The following is a 20,389-nucleotide window of genomic DNA, read 5'->3' as shown; positions in this document are numbered from 1 at the left end:
ACTGCTACAGCTGCATACTGCATGTCGGTGCATGCTGAAACTCGTTTGTTGACCAGTTTTTGACCCTGTAACGGTACTTTGCACGATGACTTTCGCAAGACTACGTTTTAAATTAGGGAAATTACAGAGAAGGACGAAAGAAAGAGAGAGCAGAATCTCGTCTGTATTTTTTTTAAGTATCTTGTAAAATCGGCATCATATTCGGTTTATGCAGGTGATTTGAACTGAATTCAAATTATTTTGGATTGGTAATCTAACTTTGAGTAATATCCATTTATATAAATGCAGATTAACTTCAATTTTGGTTTAATTTTATGGAAATACAATATACATAAATAATTGTAAGAGCTTGTACATTACAATGTTACACTTAACTTTTATTTAAGTGTAATAAGTATAGATTGTCAAAAACTCTTGATACATTTTATACTGTATAGCCAGGGGTATAATAACTATAGTCCAAAAGCCAAAGATTAAATAATATAGATATACAAATAAAATAATATATGTATACTTAACATATATTATATAATATAAATTTGTTATTATCGATAGAAATGAAAAATAACGATCGTAAACTACTAACATCTTGACAATTTTCCGAGAGAGGTCTCTAGTCTATTCTGTTACCTCTACGACATGTTCAATTATGCTGGCGATAATAACAATTATAACAACATATCAGGTGTTATCAGGTGCTGTGAAGTGTCTGATGCTTCAAACGAGGTGAAGAATGGAGTTTAGCGACGAATAGTTTAGATTGAGAGAAGAAAGAAATAAAAAAAAAGAATGGATTCATATCGAATCTTTGTGGACTTATTCAAACAAGCTGCATCTATCAATAATTTCTGGGATTTGCCAGATATCTTTAAGAATGGTCCGACATTCTTCATGATTGTTTCGCTCGAACACCGTGGTAAATATCAATTATAAAAACGATGTAGATTGTAACAAAATTTTATCGTTTATGAGTAGCAAGATTTCTCTTATTCTTACTGTGTTGTATTTAAATAAGATATTTTTGATAAGTTAGCATCCAACATTTTGAAGATTTCTATTAGAATGATTTATTCAAATTTTTAAGTTCTTGAAAATTCTTTAATTCTAAATTTGAAATTAGGTTCAATGTTAACACATTACTTGCATATGAGTCACGTATATGAGTCATGTTTTAATGTAACTTGTTCATTTTCTTCTAAACTTATACTATAATTCTAATTGTACTTAATATATTAAAAGAAATTATGGATTTAATTGAGATGTGTCGTATCAGTCACGTCACTGTTTATTTTACTTATATGATAATTTATTTACATTAGAATCAGCTGTATGCAGCATATTTGACAAAAATGATGGATTATTGTGCTTCCTTGATCATTTACTCAACCAACGGGCTACAAATCAACAGATACTACGCGAAATGGATGAGACAATAAAACAAGGATTTCATTTTCTTGAATTTTTCATTGACAATTTTTATACCACTACATGCTTTGTACAATATATTAAAAAAATTAAGGTGATATTAAAAATATTTGTGATATTAAAAAATTGAAAAGCATCACATTTTATATTATTTGTATTATTTATATTATTATATTAATGGATAGTAGTTGATTTTTATATAAATTCTTGTAATCTAATTACCATAATTCTGTACTTTGATATATTACAGGATTTATGTCAGTCAGCACTGTTAAAAAAAGGCAGTTATTATTATCAAAAGGCTGCTTGTGACATTTTTACAAAATTAATAGAATTATTTAAAAATCATGATTTGATGCTCAACGATACAATTAATAAATTTGGTAATAAACAATTACACTCAAGTGCCTATAACACAAGAGGTGAGAACACATGATGTGATTTCAATTTTCTAGAGTATGATATCATGTATTGTTTTCTGTTGCAGAAAAAAAATTTATATTTTGTATATTTGGTAAAATAATTAAGCACAATAAAAATATTTGTTGTGAAAAATTTTTAAATGATACTATCACTGAACTAAATTTTATTGCATTTAAGGAGGTAAAGTTGATAGTACTAATTTATAAACTCAACTGTGAATTTATTAATTTTCAAGAAGTAATAATTTACATAGTATATAAAAATTTTATATGCAGTATGATGCTTGTAATACCAACGTATCCAATGACTTCCATATGTATATCGACGCTCTCGCAGACATGTTGGATAGTATGGAACCAGTGGACGTGAGAAAAAGGGAGATTTTTCGCAATTCGTACAAGTGGATTAAGCATATCAGCCAATTACAGATAAACAAACATAATGGAACAGTAATAAAATCGGCGATCGATCTTCTATGTCGCCATATGGATCTGTATCGAGATTTGTTATATTCTGATTGCAAGCTCTGGCACGACACTCTTCAGTGTTTATCGCTCAAAACAACTGTTGGTGTTCATGGACAAAGTGCATTGAAAAGATTCTATCAAGTTATTGGACAAATTCTCACAAATGAAAATAGTGAAGAGAATGATTACAATGATACATTATTGGTAAGACATTATGTAAGATAAACGAGATATAGAGTACATTTTTTTTTGAAAGTTTTTAATTGTGATTAAAAAAAAACTTCATGAATTAAAAATCTTAAAGAATTTAATGGACAAAGTTGTATTTTCCTCAATTAATTTTAGCTATATAATTTATGATGTATTTTTGGTTTTAGTACTTTTTGCAGTATTTTGAAGAAAAATTCGAAGATCCTAACTTAAAGTTAATCACATCGCGATTAATCGTTTACGGCTTCAGTCAAATGGCAGCATCATGCAAAGTGCATATGTCTGATTTTAAAATAAAATCTATGTATTCCATTACAACCAGTTACGCACTTCCTCTTTGCTCCAGGTAATGTATTTAATTAAGATATATGTACAAACTTTAAATAATATATATAATAAGAGAATAATAAATAATTTTTTCATCTGTTCTTATTCATTCTTATTCAAGTGAGCATAGCGATTCAACGGGCATAGAGAGTATCTGTTATTATCAGGAAGCACTCTCGGAAATATTGTGTCACATAACGGACGTTACAATGGAACAAATTAACATTCTCATAAAGCTTAGTATTTACACGATTAAGAGATTTCCGGATTTAACAGGATTTAATAACGCGCTCATCGTTTCAACATTGATTAAAATTATCAGCAATCTTGCGATCATCAATAAAGATCTACTACAGCGATATCTCGACAGTATAGGTAACTAAATCAATTGATTTTCCTTCGATGAGCAATTTTATTTGTACGTTTTATAAATAATTTCTACTTTAATTTGTAATATTTTTTATTCAGAATTGCTCAAAGAATAATTATATAATGATAGTAATAAAATTTCGATATTTTTTCTCTTTCCGAGAATCTCTGATATTATTAAACTTGTCTTTTCAATCAGTTTACGATGGCATTGCATGGAGTTGTTCGCATACGTTGGCGCTCGACGCGGAGTTGCAACGGGAACTGAATGACCTGGAACAGATGCCAATATGTTACAAGAACTATCTACCATTGTGGACGGAGCTGCTCAACACCAAGAGGTATCACGCACGCGGACACAAGCAATTGGCGCAACACGTAGCTAACACTATGACGGACGTATGCATCATGTTAATTAATCGATTGAACATACACGTGAAACGAATCAACGAGGATACCGTATTGTCTGATGTAGCTCTTACTCAAAGCGCCGTGAATCAAGCGGACTATCGCGTGTTTGTGAATCTTGTGGATCTATACGTCGACGTGATCGACGCTTCGGAGCTGTCGCTGTTTGCCAACAACGTGCACAAATTTCTCTACGAAATTATCCAATTGTCGTACAAGTATCCGCTAATATCCGGTTTCTACAAACTGATTCGAGCCGGTACAAAAATCTTTATTTATATATCAGAGGAGGAGGAGGAGGAAGAGGAAGAGGAAGAGGAGAATCGCGCAGAGTCGCGGCGGATGAAGGTGCTTCTATCTAATTACTTGTGTCACATTCTTGACCTAATCCCCGGATTCTCCAACGAGCTATTGATCGCGTGCCTTTACCTAATCTTGGATGTGCCTTTCGCATATGTCGAAAACATATTACCGCGTACACTGCTGGCGTTTAAGATCGCGTTTACCATCGGTCTTAGTAATCTGGAGCTCGCGTACACCGCGCTCACCGCTCTAGAGACGTGGACGACAACGATAACAACGGCGACGCATAAGCGAGATGAGCGAACGAATGAATTCCTGCGCGAAATCATCGTGTACCTAGAGCCGTACTTGCGCAGCACGGAGAGCTCTGTCGAAATCTCGCAGGACTTGACGAGAACGAACAAACGCGTGAGACGCGTTGACGTGATCGACACCGAGTATACGCTGCGAAACTTTCAACGGCGAGTTCTGTTGTTTCTCGGATCGCTCGATCACGATCTGCTGACGAGTTTCGTATACGAGCGCGCTTCTCGCAGCACCGGGGCATCCTGGAATCGCAAAGACCTCCTCAAATATAAATTGCCATTGCCAGATACACGACTGGATATCTACTTCGATCGGATACTACCGCGAATAATTACGCTAGCACGCGACTCGAGCGATCGGCGCACCAAGATCGCAGCTTGCGAGGTTCTGCACTCGATAATAGCTTACGCCCTTGGCTTCACCGCGCGATACCTCTCTGATCCAGAAGATCGTGATAAAACTATCGCTCTTTATGGCACCCTATGTAAGGCTGTGCTCGCTCTTGGCTGTGACCCAGACCAAGTCGTCTCTGGTCTCTTTCATCCATTGGCGTTGCAGCTAATGCGCTGGCTGAGCTCCAGGCTCGTGTCGATGTCGCCGGTGATCGATTCACTGTTCGACGGTTTGATGGACGATTCAAATCCCGCTTTGCGCGAGTTCTCCGGCCTGTGTCTGACAGAATTCACACGCTGGTCAATCAGGTATTTAACAACGTATCGATTTTATATTGTTAGCATTTTTTTTCAAGGGCAAACATCTCGGATTAATAAATCATTTTGTTTTTTAGGCGTTCGTCTTATGAACATACACACGAGATCATTGGGAGAATCAACAATCTCGCGTTGCACCCGTTGACGCGTAAACGCGTAGCCGCGGCCGTAGCCTTCAACCATCTCTACACGATTCTACGCGAAGACGATTATGTAGTATCGGTCTACTGGCTGGAGATATTCTACTGTTTCGTTCGCAGCTTAGATGGATGCGACGATCTGTCGATCGCGAATGCGCTGTCCCATATCGAGAGAGTAATTAAAGTCAAAGCAAATCTTCTTGCCGATTCTTCCCCCAATCGACGAAAGCCGCACGAGTTTGATCACGCGACTCTTACTTATGCCCTGTACTGGTTGTTGTCGCAGTGCGGAACTCTCGATGAGCATTGCCGTGCAAAATGCATGGAATTATACGTTAATGTATCGCAGTATATTAACGTGTCGCCGTTGGCACCTGTTGACACATCGCAGAACATCAATTATGCGCGGGAAATGACACAGAATTTTGTCCGGACTTATGGGATAAATCGATTGAATGATATTATTTTAAAAGGCTTAGAATCGGACATAACGGATATTTGCATCAGTAACGTGATGCCGCTGTTGAAGGCTCTGGACTATTACGTTTGGTTGATAAAGGAGGAACTATTGCCGATAGAACTGCTCTTTTCCAATGGAAAAGTGGAAGAGCAAACGATTTTTTTCTGTATTTGCAGTTTTACTGGTCAATTCTGGAAAGTAATTGCAGAATCTTTGGCGGGAATATCTAGAGCAGTAAAATCTAGAGAACTCGAACAACTGCATGTGTTACAATGCAAAGTTTTGATGACTACGTTGAACTTTATACAAGTGTTACTGAATGTTGGCGTAAGTTATTGTTTTGATTTCATACTAATTTCTGCTTACATTAGATGTAAAAAATTGATTTATTAATAACAAATTATTTATTAATAAGTAATGAAACTAAAATTATTGGTCTCTCTCACGAATAAAGTCAATCATTAATTTTTAAAATGATTAGATTTTAATAATTGGAATTCATTCCAACTAATGCCTATTAATGTGACATATTTGTTAAAAAATAATTTTGCAATAAATATTTGCAATTATTTATTTTTCAGGTTATTTTACCAGAATCATTATGGGATATATCGTTGTCTACTTTAATGATTAAATGTATAATGCATCCGCGAATAGTTGGTTTTGATGTGAAAAATATCGAGATGATGGATAAATTGCCACATGTCTTGAAGATCCTGTTAAATTCCATGAGATCGAGATATAACAATGCTCTGCCAAATACCTTCAAGAATTGTCTTTTTAATTCTATTCAACATTATATTACGAAACTTTTTAATCTACGCAGCATCGCAAAAAACGATTTTTGTGACGATATGATCCAACACGTTAACGGATTGAGCCTGTTACAGCGATGCTATATGCTCGATCTAACAATCTTAGAAACGAGCGCTTTTGCGAACGCTGAGCGCACGGTCGATCAGATTTTTAGGTTTTTGGTGAGCGAACGTACCAGAGAATTAGTCTGCAGGGACTTGAGTACGCGAATGATTGAATATTTGCGTGCTCTGATGGAACTTCAATTTTCGTTACTTTCGTTGAGAGTAAACGCTGAAGACATTAGATCAATGACCATGAAACTGGAGGAACTGATGACCAAGGATACCCCCGTAACTAGCGCAGCGTGCACGATAATCACGCACGGTGAACACTTTCTGAATATATTCAAGAATGTAATTTTCAAGTACATATTGACACATGAGAATATGATCACTGTTGTCTGCGACGATATGTGGTACGACAATTCATCTTTTCTGCTTAAATGGATTGAAGATCTGTTGCTTTTTTTGAAACGGCATAGGCAGGAGCTGCAAGTTCACATTAACGTGGACGTCACAGTTGATATAATTCTACAACAATTTACTTGTCTGAACAAGGCCGTCTTTGATGTAGACAGTCGCAAAGAGAGACTAATGAATATTTACAGCATCGCGGTGCGTCTAAAGTCAAACCCCACAGAAGCCACGCAGAATCAGGAGTTCTACCAGTGGATTTTAAATCAGTTGACGAACAACGATGATCTTGAATACAAGACAAAGATTCTTAAAAATTTCTTCGTCTGCTTGACAGACGTAACGGATCGCGCTGACTTGCAAACAAGCTTGCGGACTCTAAGGATCTACGGCCGAGCCTTGTGCTCGAATTTGTCCGAGACGAGTGTGAACGCCATGAAAGTGATCGACTGCTTCGGGACACTTCTAGTATTGCTGTCGACGACTAAATCGAGGATAATGCTCAAGTACGTGATACACTTTGTCGCCGGTGCTGGCAGCAATCATCTCATCAACGAAAAACTGGAGGAGCATCTACGCGGATACTACTACGAAGGATCTCTCGAACACGTTCTAGAATCGCTGCAGCAGACCTACGATGCATTCATGGAAACGAATGCCACTAGTGAAACAGAAAGACTCGACATTCTACAAGGATTTCTCTTACCAGCGTTTCAGTTTTGTGATGCAATCGCGATTGAGCGGTTTTTCAAGAAAAACATCCTAGATCTGAGAGAAATGGTTGATAAAGATGTCCATGACGATGATGCGGTCAAACAGATAATCGTATCAAAGATTGGATGCTTTCAGTTGATAGCAGTCATGTTTACCAGAGTGGACGAGAACAAAATAGATGCGAATGGAACGATCACGCCGAACGAACTGGATCAAATTCTGATCGATAGGAATCATTATAAAGAAATGTTCGTAAGCGTCATGAGGAATGCGCAGAAGAATTTGAGAATAACGCGGCCAGGATGTCAGAATCTTGTGCGTTTGTTGCACTGCTGTGCATACAATTGCTCGTTGGCGATTTTGAGTCTAAAGAAGGAGGAGCGTTTCTACAGCTACGCATTTGACAAGAAAAAACTTTTTAACTGGAAGATCATAGATTGTGATGTGCAATATAATCTTCGTCAAACCGTCAAGGAGTATCCGAAAACTCGCAAGATCACTGTCAATATCAGATCGCAAGTCGATAAAAATGAACGACAGACCCATAGATATGCTTATGTTCACAGCTACGATCTCTCGGCTTGCACATTGAGCGAAGACATTAACGCCTACGATCTCAACAAATGCGTCGTGTTACCATCCAATTTTCGTCATTCTGCCTCAACGACGAATTCTGATTCTCTTCGTACGCACGATACAACGAGCTTCTTAAATAACGACGAGCATTTTAACGAGCACGAGTGCATGCCGTATATCTGCGTTTTCTTGCGGCACATCAGAAAGGTGTTTAAGTTAAGTGATAAAGAGCCCGAATGGCTTACGAATTTCCTTGATGTCATACAGCTCGATAATCAGAATATTCAGCTGTTTATGTTGAAAGTTATTTTGAACACGGCGGACGATGTATTCAAGCCTTACGCCAGATTTGCGCTGACCAAGATCATCAAGGCTGTCGCCAAATATCTGCAACAATACCATTTGAATTACATCATCACGGACATTTTGGTGATACTGATGGATTGGCACGACGTGGCTGTGCCAAGCGATGAGGATGGCAAGGCAGCGGCACAAAGACTCTTTGAGGTGCTCATCAGCAAGTTATTGATGAGATCTAATAATATCACCGATCGCGTATACAGTTACAATCTTAGTCTAATGAAGACCATGGTAGAGAAGTGGCATAGCTATTTACGAGTGCCGAGGGACTTCCTAAACCAAAAAATAAAATCCGGCGATACAACCGCAGTGTATCTCATTCTAGTTCTTCTCGACAATGGCATGACGGAGGAGATCGTTGTTAGAAACGACGTCGTCGACTTCTTGCTGAAGCCGTTGAGCGTTTGGAATGCTAAAGAGGAGACGCCTTTGCAGTGCTGCGAGTGTCTCGGCTTGTACCTACGTTCTTTGGATGGCAAGCGTGACGAGACTTCTTCAGTCATAGAGGACAGAAAATACCAAGTGAAGCAGAAGATCTTCGCTATTCTTGGTTCCACGAAACATTCCGCGAACATGCAGAACATGACGAAGCAAATGAAACGCATCGCTTGCCTTTGTCGTACTTATCCCGAGGTGGCCGTTGATTATATGAACGTTACAATCATTGCAATGCCCAAAAGCATAGCGATGTCTTATTGCCTGGAAATATTCACGTTGGCAATGCCGAAGCTCAACGTGCAGAACGTTGTGGAAAAATTGCACCACATGGATTTGCAGAGAATTCTGAAGAATCGGATGCCGTCTTGCGAAAAGATGGCATTGCGAATCGTCCGCGATATGGTGACGATTGTTATGCCGGTGGATCTACGGTTCTACGTGGATCTCGTTATCCCGTACATCAAGGACAATATTACAGAATACCGGGAGCTGGTCTACGACACGTTAATAAGAATCCACAAGAGATATTTGGAGGATATCGCGAGGGACGACGACGTGTCCGTGCGCTATCTGCTGCTCATCAGCGAGCAAAACCTGCTGGCTGGTCTGCAAGACCCGTCTCACGATTTGCAAGACAAAATATTAAAGTTCTGGACGGAGGAGACGAGTCTGAGGACGGAGAAATCTAAAGACTGGTTGCTCGCACTTCTGGCCATGCATTCGTCACGTATGACAACGGAAGTGAACGCGTTTGCGACTTTCGTGGCGTTGCTTATGTTGCAGTTGACTACCAAATCGATAAATTACACCAGTAAGATGTTCGACGCACCCCTACAGAATAACTGCACCTTCGAGAATTACAGGATACCCGTTTTCTGGAGGAGGCGAAATCTGAGCTGCATGACGCCGATGTTCGTTGACTCGCTTGCCTCCCAATTGAGTTACGGCACCTTCTCTCAGAGTATCGATTATAACGATTCAGGTAGGACCTACATGACTCCTAGGTTTCCCTATCCACGAGTCGATCTAGGATTACGTGCGACGCAGAATCCGGAGTTTGAACCGACTCTCATCGACGACGACGACGACAATGTTGCCGCAAACGTGAGCGCGACACTCGATATTTCATTGTACGACACTGAATTTGATCAAACTGCAATCCCGTCCACGTCGAGACAATCGCTACAGAGCATATCAGGGCAGAGAAGATTTAGCAGGATTCTAGAAAACACGTCAGAGGTCGCGAACATCAACCGCAACAAGCAAATACAAAAGAAAATTCAACGAGCAGAAATGATTAAGCAGGAGAACATCAGGCAGAGAAGCAACGTGAAATTGTACAGGTGAGACGTGAGACTGGCTCTGGCTCGGCGTTATTTTTTTAATCGATTCTGAATAACTCTGGTATGCTAATATTTTTCTTTACTTTTATTTAGAAATTACAGGATCGGAGATTTTCCCGACATCGAGATATCTAACGCGAGTTTGATCATACCGCTTCAACAATTGATCAAATTGGATCAGTTGATTTGCAAAGACGTGACCGTGGCCCTGTTTTATTCATTAATCAAAGAAACGATCGAGAGAGAGAAGTCCGATGATTTTTGTCGGATCATCGTGGAAAATCTGAAGCGAATCCTGCACGATTCATGTGAGAAATACAGCTCTTTCAACGCTGTTATTTTAGAAACATTGCTACAATTGAGTCGAGATGCTCCTACAGCTGCCGACTGCGACCCGCGAGATGTACTGAAGGCATCTAAAACAAATTACTTGAATGCTCTCGGCGCTCTCCTCGTGGAACACAGTTTACTGCCTCATGCGCAAGAAGACGGCTCGCCGAGTAAGAGAATGCGAAGAAGCGACGATTACGTTCGCAACGAAGAGATCGGTAAATGGTCGCAATTGGCGTCTCTATATAAATCGCTCAACGACGTCGACGTCGTTTTGAGCATCTTCCGAGGACGACAATTTTTTGGCCAGGACGTGCAGGTAATTTTTAATGATGTTATATCGACGCAAATGGATTTTTATAGTATTAATTTGGAGACTGAGACTAGTATTACACAGTAATCTTTTATTCATTAGAGTAGTCATTGGCTTGATTTCTTCTCATTTAAATAAAAGCTTTCCTGTCTTTCATTAAAAAAAAATATTTAAAAAATAAAAATCAAATTTATAATTTTTGCCGAAACTTTTCTAATGAAACAAGATTTATTGGTAGTGAAAATCACGTTACTGATAGTGTAAAGGTGACGTTATTTATCATTTTCTGCTTAGGAAGCAGCTCTCGCGGAAGTAGACGGTGATTGGATTCGAGCGACAGATGCGTTTACGAAGGCTTACGAACGAACAGAGGATCCATCGACAAAAGAGCACTACTTGCAAGGATTATTTGAGGCCGTGAACAATTTGTGTGACTGGTCGCAAATTGACCGACTCGTGAAAAACCGTGCAGCAAATGGAGATTTAAACGATATCTGGAATGATGCATGGAAAGACTGGATGATCCCGTATACTTGCGACGCCTCTCTATACATTTCGGAAGAGGAAAACTGGGAGTCACACAACAATGATGTGGAGGTCATCCAATCATGGATATACAATCGAGACAAATTGCAAACTCTTATGCCCACAACAGGCGAAAATCTGGTGATATTTTTGCTGAAGAAGGATGTGAAAAAGGCGACCGATTTGTTAAATGATTTTTTAGATATGACGGGAAAGCAATGGGTCGAGCTGAGCCCTCTCTGCACTGAACTGGGAATACGCAAATTGTTCAAGTTGCAAATCATCAACGACCTGGACGCTTCGCTCAAGGTTCTTCGATGCGCGAACGAAGCAAAATATCTGGACATGTTGAACACATTATTGAGATACTGGACGATAAAAACTCCCACGATTCGAGACAATCTTATGCAGTGGAACAAATTAGCTGCCTATCGAGCATATTCCTCGATGTTGTTCCAAAATAGTTGCAGAAAACGGAAAATTCAGAGGGAACTGTATCGAATCAATTATCAGCTCCGATTGAACATCGTCGACGCCGCGTTAAATCAAAAACACCGATACATCGCCGAGAAACATCTTAATTATGTAAAACAAACAAAAGGCTGGGAGGAGAAGCTAGACTTATTGCTGTTGTTTGATGCTAGAATCAAACGTCTATGTGCCGATGTCGAGACGAACATGAACGAAAAGATGTTGAATTACACCGATTCTTGGAAAAAGTTGCATAAACTGTTGAAAAACGATGAACTTGATGACAATACGAGCACCGCCATCAGAGAGCATATCGGCACGATGGCTTCAAAGATTGAATTCTTGAGCAGAGAAAATGACGATTTCGCGAAACAGTTGGCGCGCAATAGCACGATCCTACAGGATATAGGAGTAGAACAAAGTGCTCGCTTGAGTAAGATTCGAGAACATTTACTACTCTACAGCTTGAATAATTTACGATACTGCTGCACAGACACGACCATCGCCAACGTCGGCGAGCACTATTGCGCCCTAGCCAAACATTGTTACGATAGACTGATGAGCATCGATGCAGAGAACGACGAGATCTTCCAGGAATTTCTCTTGTCCACTCTGAGATCTATGCATTACGATTATCCCGAGGCTACGCACTATTTCCCATGCTTGCTAAAGCCTGAACGATTGCAGGACAACGAGACGCGAGAGACATTTGTTCAAGAATGCGCCAAGTTACGGCCGTGGCTGTTTCTGCGATGGCGAGATCTCCTCTTCTCTCATCTGGGAACACCGTCGATCGCAACCATAATCTTACCGATTGTCCATAAGCTCGCCGAGACTTATCCCGACGCGGTTGTTTATACGTATCGCTTTACCGTCGAGAGAAATTCCGCTATTCTTCAAGACGAGAAAATCCAGCAGATACGCAGACTCTTGGGCAACAAGGCGGAAGAGTACGAACGGTTCATACAGGCAGTACAATACGTGGTGCAACCGAAACTGTATCTGAAGCACTACCTCAACGAAGCAATAAAGGATTTGTCTCGAGGAAAAACGGTGGCGACAGCCATCCTATGGCTGTTGCAGAAAGTCTATCCGAATTCTATCACACGCGTAGCAGAAGAAAAAGCTCTGCGACGACCGGGTAATATCTTCAATGAAATAGCAAGATACGAAAAAGAGATAAAATCCTTGAGTTTTAAGAATTTTAATGCTGCGCGAAAAGGCTTACAAAGTCTTAAAGAATTATTAAACAAGGATATTAATGAATCGTTGAACAAGAATATTAACGTGAAGCTGAAGAATTATAGTCCCTTCTTGCACGAGTACGTTGGCGGCTATAGCGGCGGTATCGAGATACCCGGACAATACATCGACGACAGATCGACGACAGAGAATCCGTTCCGCGCTATCACGTGAAAATTGCACGATTTGAGCCGCAAGTGGAGGTCATGCGATCATTGCGCAAGCCGATTCGCATCGGCATGGTGGGCGACAATGGTAGGGAATACAAGTTTCTTGTGAAATTTGGCGAGGATCTAACGCTCGATCGGAGCTTACAGCAGCTATATTCCACCATGAACAGAACATTGCGCAACGACCTCAACTGCAGACAGAGACGCTTGGCCATCGACACGTACGAGGTATATGCTACGAATACTATTTAAAATATCGTCTACGTTTCTCTGCTCTCTGCTATAACATGAGCTTTCTTTCGCAGGTGATTCCGCTGTCGAGCTCGTTTGGTCTTATACAATGGATCGAGGACACGAGATCCTTGGAGGATCTGATACAATTCACTCTATCAAAAAAGGAGAAAAGTCATTGCGTGAGTATTCACAACTCATACGCGGGCTGGATAAAGGATGCGGCGGCATCCATGAAGCAGCGAATTACTGATGGATACAAAGAGGCTGTGTCCAGGTACAGCCAACAAACTGTTACGGAGAAAATGAAGATGCTGATCGGAAAGACGAGGCAAACGGCTCTCCGCGACACATTCGAAACTATCAGTTCGTCCCCGGAATGTTTCGTCACGCTGCGACGTAATTTCATCACGAGTTACGCGACCATGTGCGCGGCGCATTGGCTCGCAGAGATTGGCGATCGTCATCTGCAGAATACTTTGGTGCACGTCACAACTGGACGTTGCCTGGGCATCGATTTCGGCCACGCTTTCGGCATCGGCGTACGCGCCGTGATACCGGAACTTGTGCCATTCCGTCTGACACCGCAAATTCTCGAGTTGCTGCAACCCTTCACGGAACGGGATCTGCTGGCGACGATCATGACCTATACGATGCAGGCTCTGCGCAACGATCGCGACCCGATTCTTGCTTGCATGGACATTTTCGTCCATAAGCCTGTTCGGAAGTCGTCGAGTGTCAACGAAGACGAGATAACGAGCAATTACAACCAAGATATTGATGCAGGTATAGAAGAATATACAAGAGGATGTTTTATGAATTTTATAATATTATTGATATAGTAGTTATTGTGCTTTGATGCACGGGATTGACATCACATTCCGACCGCGAGCTCAAATGTACTTATAAATATATTATAAAAATGAGTGATTATTTAGAAAATATGTAGAAGAAAGATGTTGTTTTGCATGTTATGAATAGATAGAAAATGAAACAAATTAAATACTATTTTATAAAAGAAATATATTTTAAATGTCATCAAATGTATAAGAAAAATAATACATCTTATTATTTGCAGATTTAACATGGTCATCCAAGAAGAATATTGATATAGTCGCGAAGAAGTTAAACGGAATCCATCCGTCAATCATCACGTTAGAGCAATTGAAAGAAGCGCATAACGATGAATATTTTGCAAGATATCACGCTATTGTTACAGGCAATGATGAGCTCAAACAAGCACGGGCAGATATAAGGAGTGATCATTTGACACCTGCGGAACAGGTAGTTTTGATCGAAATTTCCTCTTTACACATCGTTGTTAATCATCAATCATGTTTCAGGTGGACTGTTTATTAGATCAAGCGAAAGACTTGAATATCTTGGGGCGCATGTTTGAAAATTGGCAATCTTGGCTGTAATTCTGTATGCTATTCATAGAATATATGAATCTTATGTATAAGGTACCAATGATTTAAAAAAAGGTACAGAAATCGTCTATCCACAGAAAGTTTAAAACATTTTATACAATTTTTAAGTTCTTTTAGATGAGAAATTACCTCAACTTTTCTATTTAAAATAAAATCGATAATTATAATGAAGATATAATATACATATGAAAGATGCTGTTTATAATTCTGTTTATTAACATAAATATTTTCTGTATTATAAATATAGTTTATATATGTCATGTATATTAATAGACTTAGCAAACAACTATTCATGACTGTACAGGATATGTTTGACAAGTTAGAATTATGCGAAAAACTGTTATAATAATGTTAAAATTTCAGACGCATTTACACATTTCTCATATTAAAAGTCAATATACATTTTTACTTTTGCCAGTTCATTATGTATGTGTGTGTATGCAATCGTGAAATATTTTTTTATATCTCTTGAAGATGGGCAAAGTTTATTAGACTTCGCAAATGTTAGATATACTCAATAAATTGTTAGAAATTACTTATAATTTAGGTATATCACTTAAAAAATATATATAACACTTGGGCCCAGTTTTTCATTATCTAATTAACTTATGGTTAAACTTAACTTGAAGTTCTAGCCAATAAGCTTCACCTATAGCATCATCATGGATAAAGCCCATTGGGTAAAACATCAGGTAAAATTTAACCATCAGTTAATCAGATAATGAAAAAACAGAGCCTTGGAGAAAAAAATTTGAATATTTATTTTGAATTGTTGAGATTTCGTTATTTTGCAAAGTTATCTAATTTGCATTTTTAAGCAATTACAATTGATCTATGATAGATATATAAAAAATGTCTGTAAAAAAATCATAAATTGAAACGTCACTTATGCAAACTGCTACTTTACTATTCTGAAAATATTCCAAGCTGTGTTTAAGTTTCTGATATTGAATTCATATACATACGTATATATATGAATAATAATACAGTATTATTGTTTACTAAACTTTTAAAAATATAATTTTGTACAACCACAACGAGATTTGAATTATTAATACTGTTTAGTCAGCTATTTCTAATCTATTTGCAACAGTAAATGCAGTCGCTAGTGTATCGAAATTAAACTAAAAGCTTATGTAATATGAATAAAAAAAATAATTTTAAATATAAAATAGCATTTTACTTTATATCTAGTGTCTATTGTCTATGCTTTACAATGTAATCATTCTCTCTTTAACATAAAACTCGGAGATTTGTACAATAGATAGTAACAGCAAGTTAATAGATTGTCCTTAAGTATCGCTTTTCCATAGTTTGATAGTTTTGTCGTTTTCGAGGGCCGCTGAAGCTATAATATTGTCCGTCGGGTGACACGTTGTGCAAAGTACCACATCTGAAAAGGACGAAGATGTAATAATAAGCAATATGGTCAAAAATAGAGTTCTCAATGAAACAAAAATGTGAGAAAATATAATTAAAGAAGACACTTGGATACTAAATTTTTATTTAAATCACATTGAAGATAATCTTATATGTATAGCCAAATGTTTAAATTTCCTGAGAAATATGTTTTTGTTCATAACATCTTTTCTTATTTTTCTTAAATGAACATATCCTTTACCTGTATGTCCCTGTAATTTTTGTACAATCTCCTTCGTTTGTAGGTTCCAAATGTACACCATGTGATCTTCAGAACCGGATACAATCCACTATGAACGATAAAAATAATTAAAATAATTTTTAGACTGCCCCTACATGTTCTTAGCCACAATACATGACACTAAATAATCTCTCACGACACGTACCTTACCACCCGTTACAGAGAAATTTGCAAAGATACAATATTTTTCATTTTTGTGGCCACTGTATGTTTTCAAACATTTTCCTTTACTGTAATCCCACAGCTTCAATGTGTTGTCTAACGTCGCTGCCAAAATATATTTGCCGTTCGGTGAAAATTTGACAAACGACACTGGAGGATTGTCGTCATCTATCAGAGTTTTCAGACATTGTCCTGACGCAGTGTCCCAAATTCGACTACAAGTAACACGTGATATGTAACTTTAATATGACATCTAAATGTAATAAGTAAAATTTCGAAAAAATTGTTCCAATTGCGGTATTGTTCTATTTCTTTATAAATTACTTTGATTATAAAATTTGATGTTACAATTACCATAATCCGTCGTAACTACTTGAGACGATTAAAGAGCCATCCCTATTGAAGTGTACTGCGCTTACAGGATCTGAATGTGCCGGCAAGGTTTTAAGGCATTTTCCGCTTCTCACGTCCCAAATACGCACACTTTCATCGAACTAAGGAGAAAAAAAAGTAAACCCTATTGGTCTAATTAATTTAACCAATGAGTCTAATAAATTAATTTAGATCTTACTGATTTTACTTGGAACTTTATCATCCTTTTTGTAATCATACACATGTAACGTTACTAGTTTACATTTTAATTTAATAATAGAATAAAATGACTCAAATATTTTTTAATACTTTATTCAGTCGATTTATCCTTTTAAAAAATTAATTTAAAATTTGATGAGACAGAGAAAAAAATGACGGGCAGAATGTTCTCTCTCTCTCTCTAGTGATAGCTATAAAAAATAATATAATTCTCACAGAAATTGATAAAATTCTACAAAATGCTTGAATTAAGAATACTTTTTTATATATAATCAATATAATCAAATAAATATGTAAACTTGTGGTACTTACAGAACCAGAAACTATGAGATTGGATTGTGGGTTAAAGTTACAACAGAATACGTAATTACTGTGACCTTTTAATGTTTTTAAACATTTACCCTGAAAAATAAAAGATTCGAGATTAATATATTGAAAAATATAAAACATTATTAAAACAAAACTTTTAATTTGTTTATATAGCATGATTAAAAAAAGCATTTAGTATTAAATGATCAATAGTACACACCATACTGAATAAAAAAATCATAACAAAAATGAATTGAAACCCAATCATTTCTGAAATATAAATAATTTATAATAATATCACGACTGATTTGTTGACTTTTACATATTGCAAGCAACTTGAAGATTTATTTCAATGTTGATAAATCACATGTTTGTGAATGTCTATATTCAATGTTCGCACATACTTCGTAATTGCAAGTATATGTAGAAATTGAATGTATATTCAGAATATAATTTGTAATTATTAAAATAAATCATAGCAAACCAACACATAAAAGCCAAATGTGTCAGACAATGTGGGTATTAATACAAAATTATTTATACCTCTATAAACAATTAAATTTTCATCCTTACAATGTTACCAAAGTTTTTTCACATGGCACCATGTGTACCTACTATAAATTATATACTACAATTTTACATGTATAAAAATATAAACTTGAAACTTCAATTTCAATCTGTGTGTTACCAAGATATATAATATCAATAATGAAAAAGTTTTCAAAGATTTATTTTTTATACTATTGAAAAATTATCAAGACTTTGAAATTACCTCTATGTTTATTTTCTCTCTATGACAAATGCTTTGTAAAATAAATTACTTACAGAACTTAATTCCCATATTTTCAAGGTCTTATCGTCGGAAGCTGATACTAACAATCTGCTATCGCTGGACCACGCTACATCAGAAATACCTAGCTTATGACCAGCTATAGTTTTTTCAAACTTTCCATCGTACGACCCCCAAATTTTGATGAGCTTATCAGCAGCTGAAAAATCAGAAGAGCGTACAAAAATATAATTAGTCATTAGAGTATGTTTCAAATGTTATAATTAGAAAGCTCTAAGAAAAATTCATAATTACCTGAACTAGCCAACCACTCTCCATTGGGACTAAATTTAACTGATGATATTGCCTTAGTATGACCCGCCAAAGTATACTTCAATGTATAGTTTGATTTCTGCAAAGGAGAAAAATAATGCTGATACGTCGGTCCTGCGAATTTAATATGTTGTATCATAACGCGACGCTGTTCAAACGATATGATCAAAGTTTAATTATGATTCTACAAAACTACAGTGGCCGCGTTCTGTAAAATGTTTTTGAAGCTATTTGAAATTCTTATTGCTAAGAAGCATTTCCGTAGAACTGAAAATATAATCCAATCAGCGCGAAGAAAACTTTTAACACGTGCAAAACGTTCTACCAAATGCGACCAATGAAATAGCTTGAAAAATATGAAGATCGCGTTCAATTACGTAAAATGCAAATGGCTCATAGATAAAGAGAAAAGGAAAGTTTGATAGAATTACACATTGAGATGTACGGAATACATCTATAAGTTTACTTTTATTTATCTTTGACTCTTCATAACAGGAATGTTATAGTATATATATATATATATACAGTTCATACACGAAAACCTGCGCGGCTTGCCGAAACTGCCCTCATGAAAGAAGAATATTGCAAAAGGGATTTGCTGTACTGGGTAAAGTAAAATTTACACCATTTCTTACAATTTTTGGGACTAGCAGTTCAATGGTGCTATTGAAATTACGTCATATAACAAAAACGTATAAGAAATCAAGTTTAAATTGGAGAGACGTGCAATGTTGCAGTTTATTCGCGAAACAGATTGCTGTGCTATTTATATTAATATTCTTCTTCTTTCCCTCTCGCAGTTATTCGCATCGTTCTCGGAAAATTAATAATCCACATCGTTTCATTGTGTACATATCATCCCGTTTGTATCTCGTCTAACCGAACCGGCATGTCAACGCCGAGAGTTTAACCTGTACCATGCGTAAATTCAAATATGCAAATATGTATGTGCACATTACCACTATTGTGTTTTTCGTCCCGCTGGCGGGCGTGCTAGAGGAATTGTTCACGGACGCTTGGTGTCCCGGCGATGGGCCGAGAGGTACCATATTTTCCAACCGTTTGTATTAACGAAATTTTAGAACCGCAACAACAAGCACCCGAAGCAATGCATCCGACATCCACGACATCCAACCTGTATGCTGTATTGCTGTAAGCCTGAAAACCTGAAAGTTATAGTGCAGCTGTATTGTACGACAAATTGTAAATGAGACGCAACTCAACGCGACTGGATGCGACTGCAGCTGTTCAAACGCATTCGACGATTTCGATGGCAAAACCGAGGTAGATAAAGGCTAGTTCAGAGCAGCAAGCGTCAAGCAGCAGCCAATCAACGAAGCTTGCTGCTTGTTGCCTGCTGTTTGGATGAACCTTGAAGAGAGAAGATAATTCCAATTGTGGACGCTCTGCTTTTTTGCCATGGTGGAAAGGATAGCATGGTGTGCTCAATTTGTAGCCTTCTTTCTCTAAAATCTCCGCTCTCTCGTTTTTCTGCCTCTTATTTCCAAGGGCTGCCAACTGTGAAAAGTTGAAGTATTTCATTTTCTAAAGTCTGTACAACTGATATAATTGTCTTTGTCGGACGTTCTCTATTTTCACTTTA

General features: G+C 37.5%; 2 protein-coding genes across 2 annotated transcripts; one reads left to right on the top strand and one right to left on the bottom strand.

Moving 5' to 3' along the window:
• Positions 1-90: 90 nt before the first annotated feature.
• On the top strand, positions 91-16,134 carry LOC105207712 (DNA-dependent protein kinase catalytic subunit). Its single transcript, XM_011177312.3, is given in 17 exon segments — positions 91-214; positions 686-916; positions 1,320-1,519; positions 1,676-1,847; positions 1,913-2,028; positions 2,124-2,519; positions 2,693-2,871; positions 2,974-3,227; positions 3,421-4,939; positions 5,026-5,875; positions 6,130-10,250; positions 10,344-10,899; positions 11,188-13,266; positions 13,269-13,529; positions 13,607-14,318; positions 14,611-14,816; positions 14,876-16,134. Coding segments are annotated over 16 exon segments (11,826 nt in total). The 5' UTR covers positions 91-214; positions 686-789; the 3' UTR covers positions 14,954-16,134.
• LOC105207713 (protein will die slowly) lies at positions 16,121-20,050 on the bottom strand. Its single transcript, XM_011177313.2, has 8 exons — positions 19,746-20,050; positions 18,769-18,865; positions 18,510-18,673; positions 17,688-17,777; positions 17,139-17,278; positions 16,768-16,999; positions 16,584-16,671; positions 16,121-16,355 (listed from the first exon to the last, which is right to left on the bottom strand). The coding sequence occupies exons 1-8, from the start codon at positions 19,833-19,835 to the stop codon at positions 16,255-16,257; spliced, it is 1,002 nt and encodes a 333-aa protein (XP_011175615.1). The 5' UTR covers positions 19,836-20,050; the 3' UTR covers positions 16,121-16,254.
• Between the last annotated feature and the right edge of the window lie 339 nt (positions 20,051-20,389).

The sequence above is a fragment of the Solenopsis invicta genome, chromosome 14, assembly GCF_016802725.1.
Source record: "Solenopsis invicta isolate M01_SB chromosome 14, UNIL_Sinv_3.0, whole genome shotgun sequence".
In the NCBI taxonomy this organism is placed as follows: domain Eukaryota; kingdom Metazoa; phylum Arthropoda; class Insecta; order Hymenoptera; family Formicidae; genus Solenopsis; species Solenopsis invicta.
This window is presented reverse-complemented; position numbering and strand designations above follow the sequence as displayed.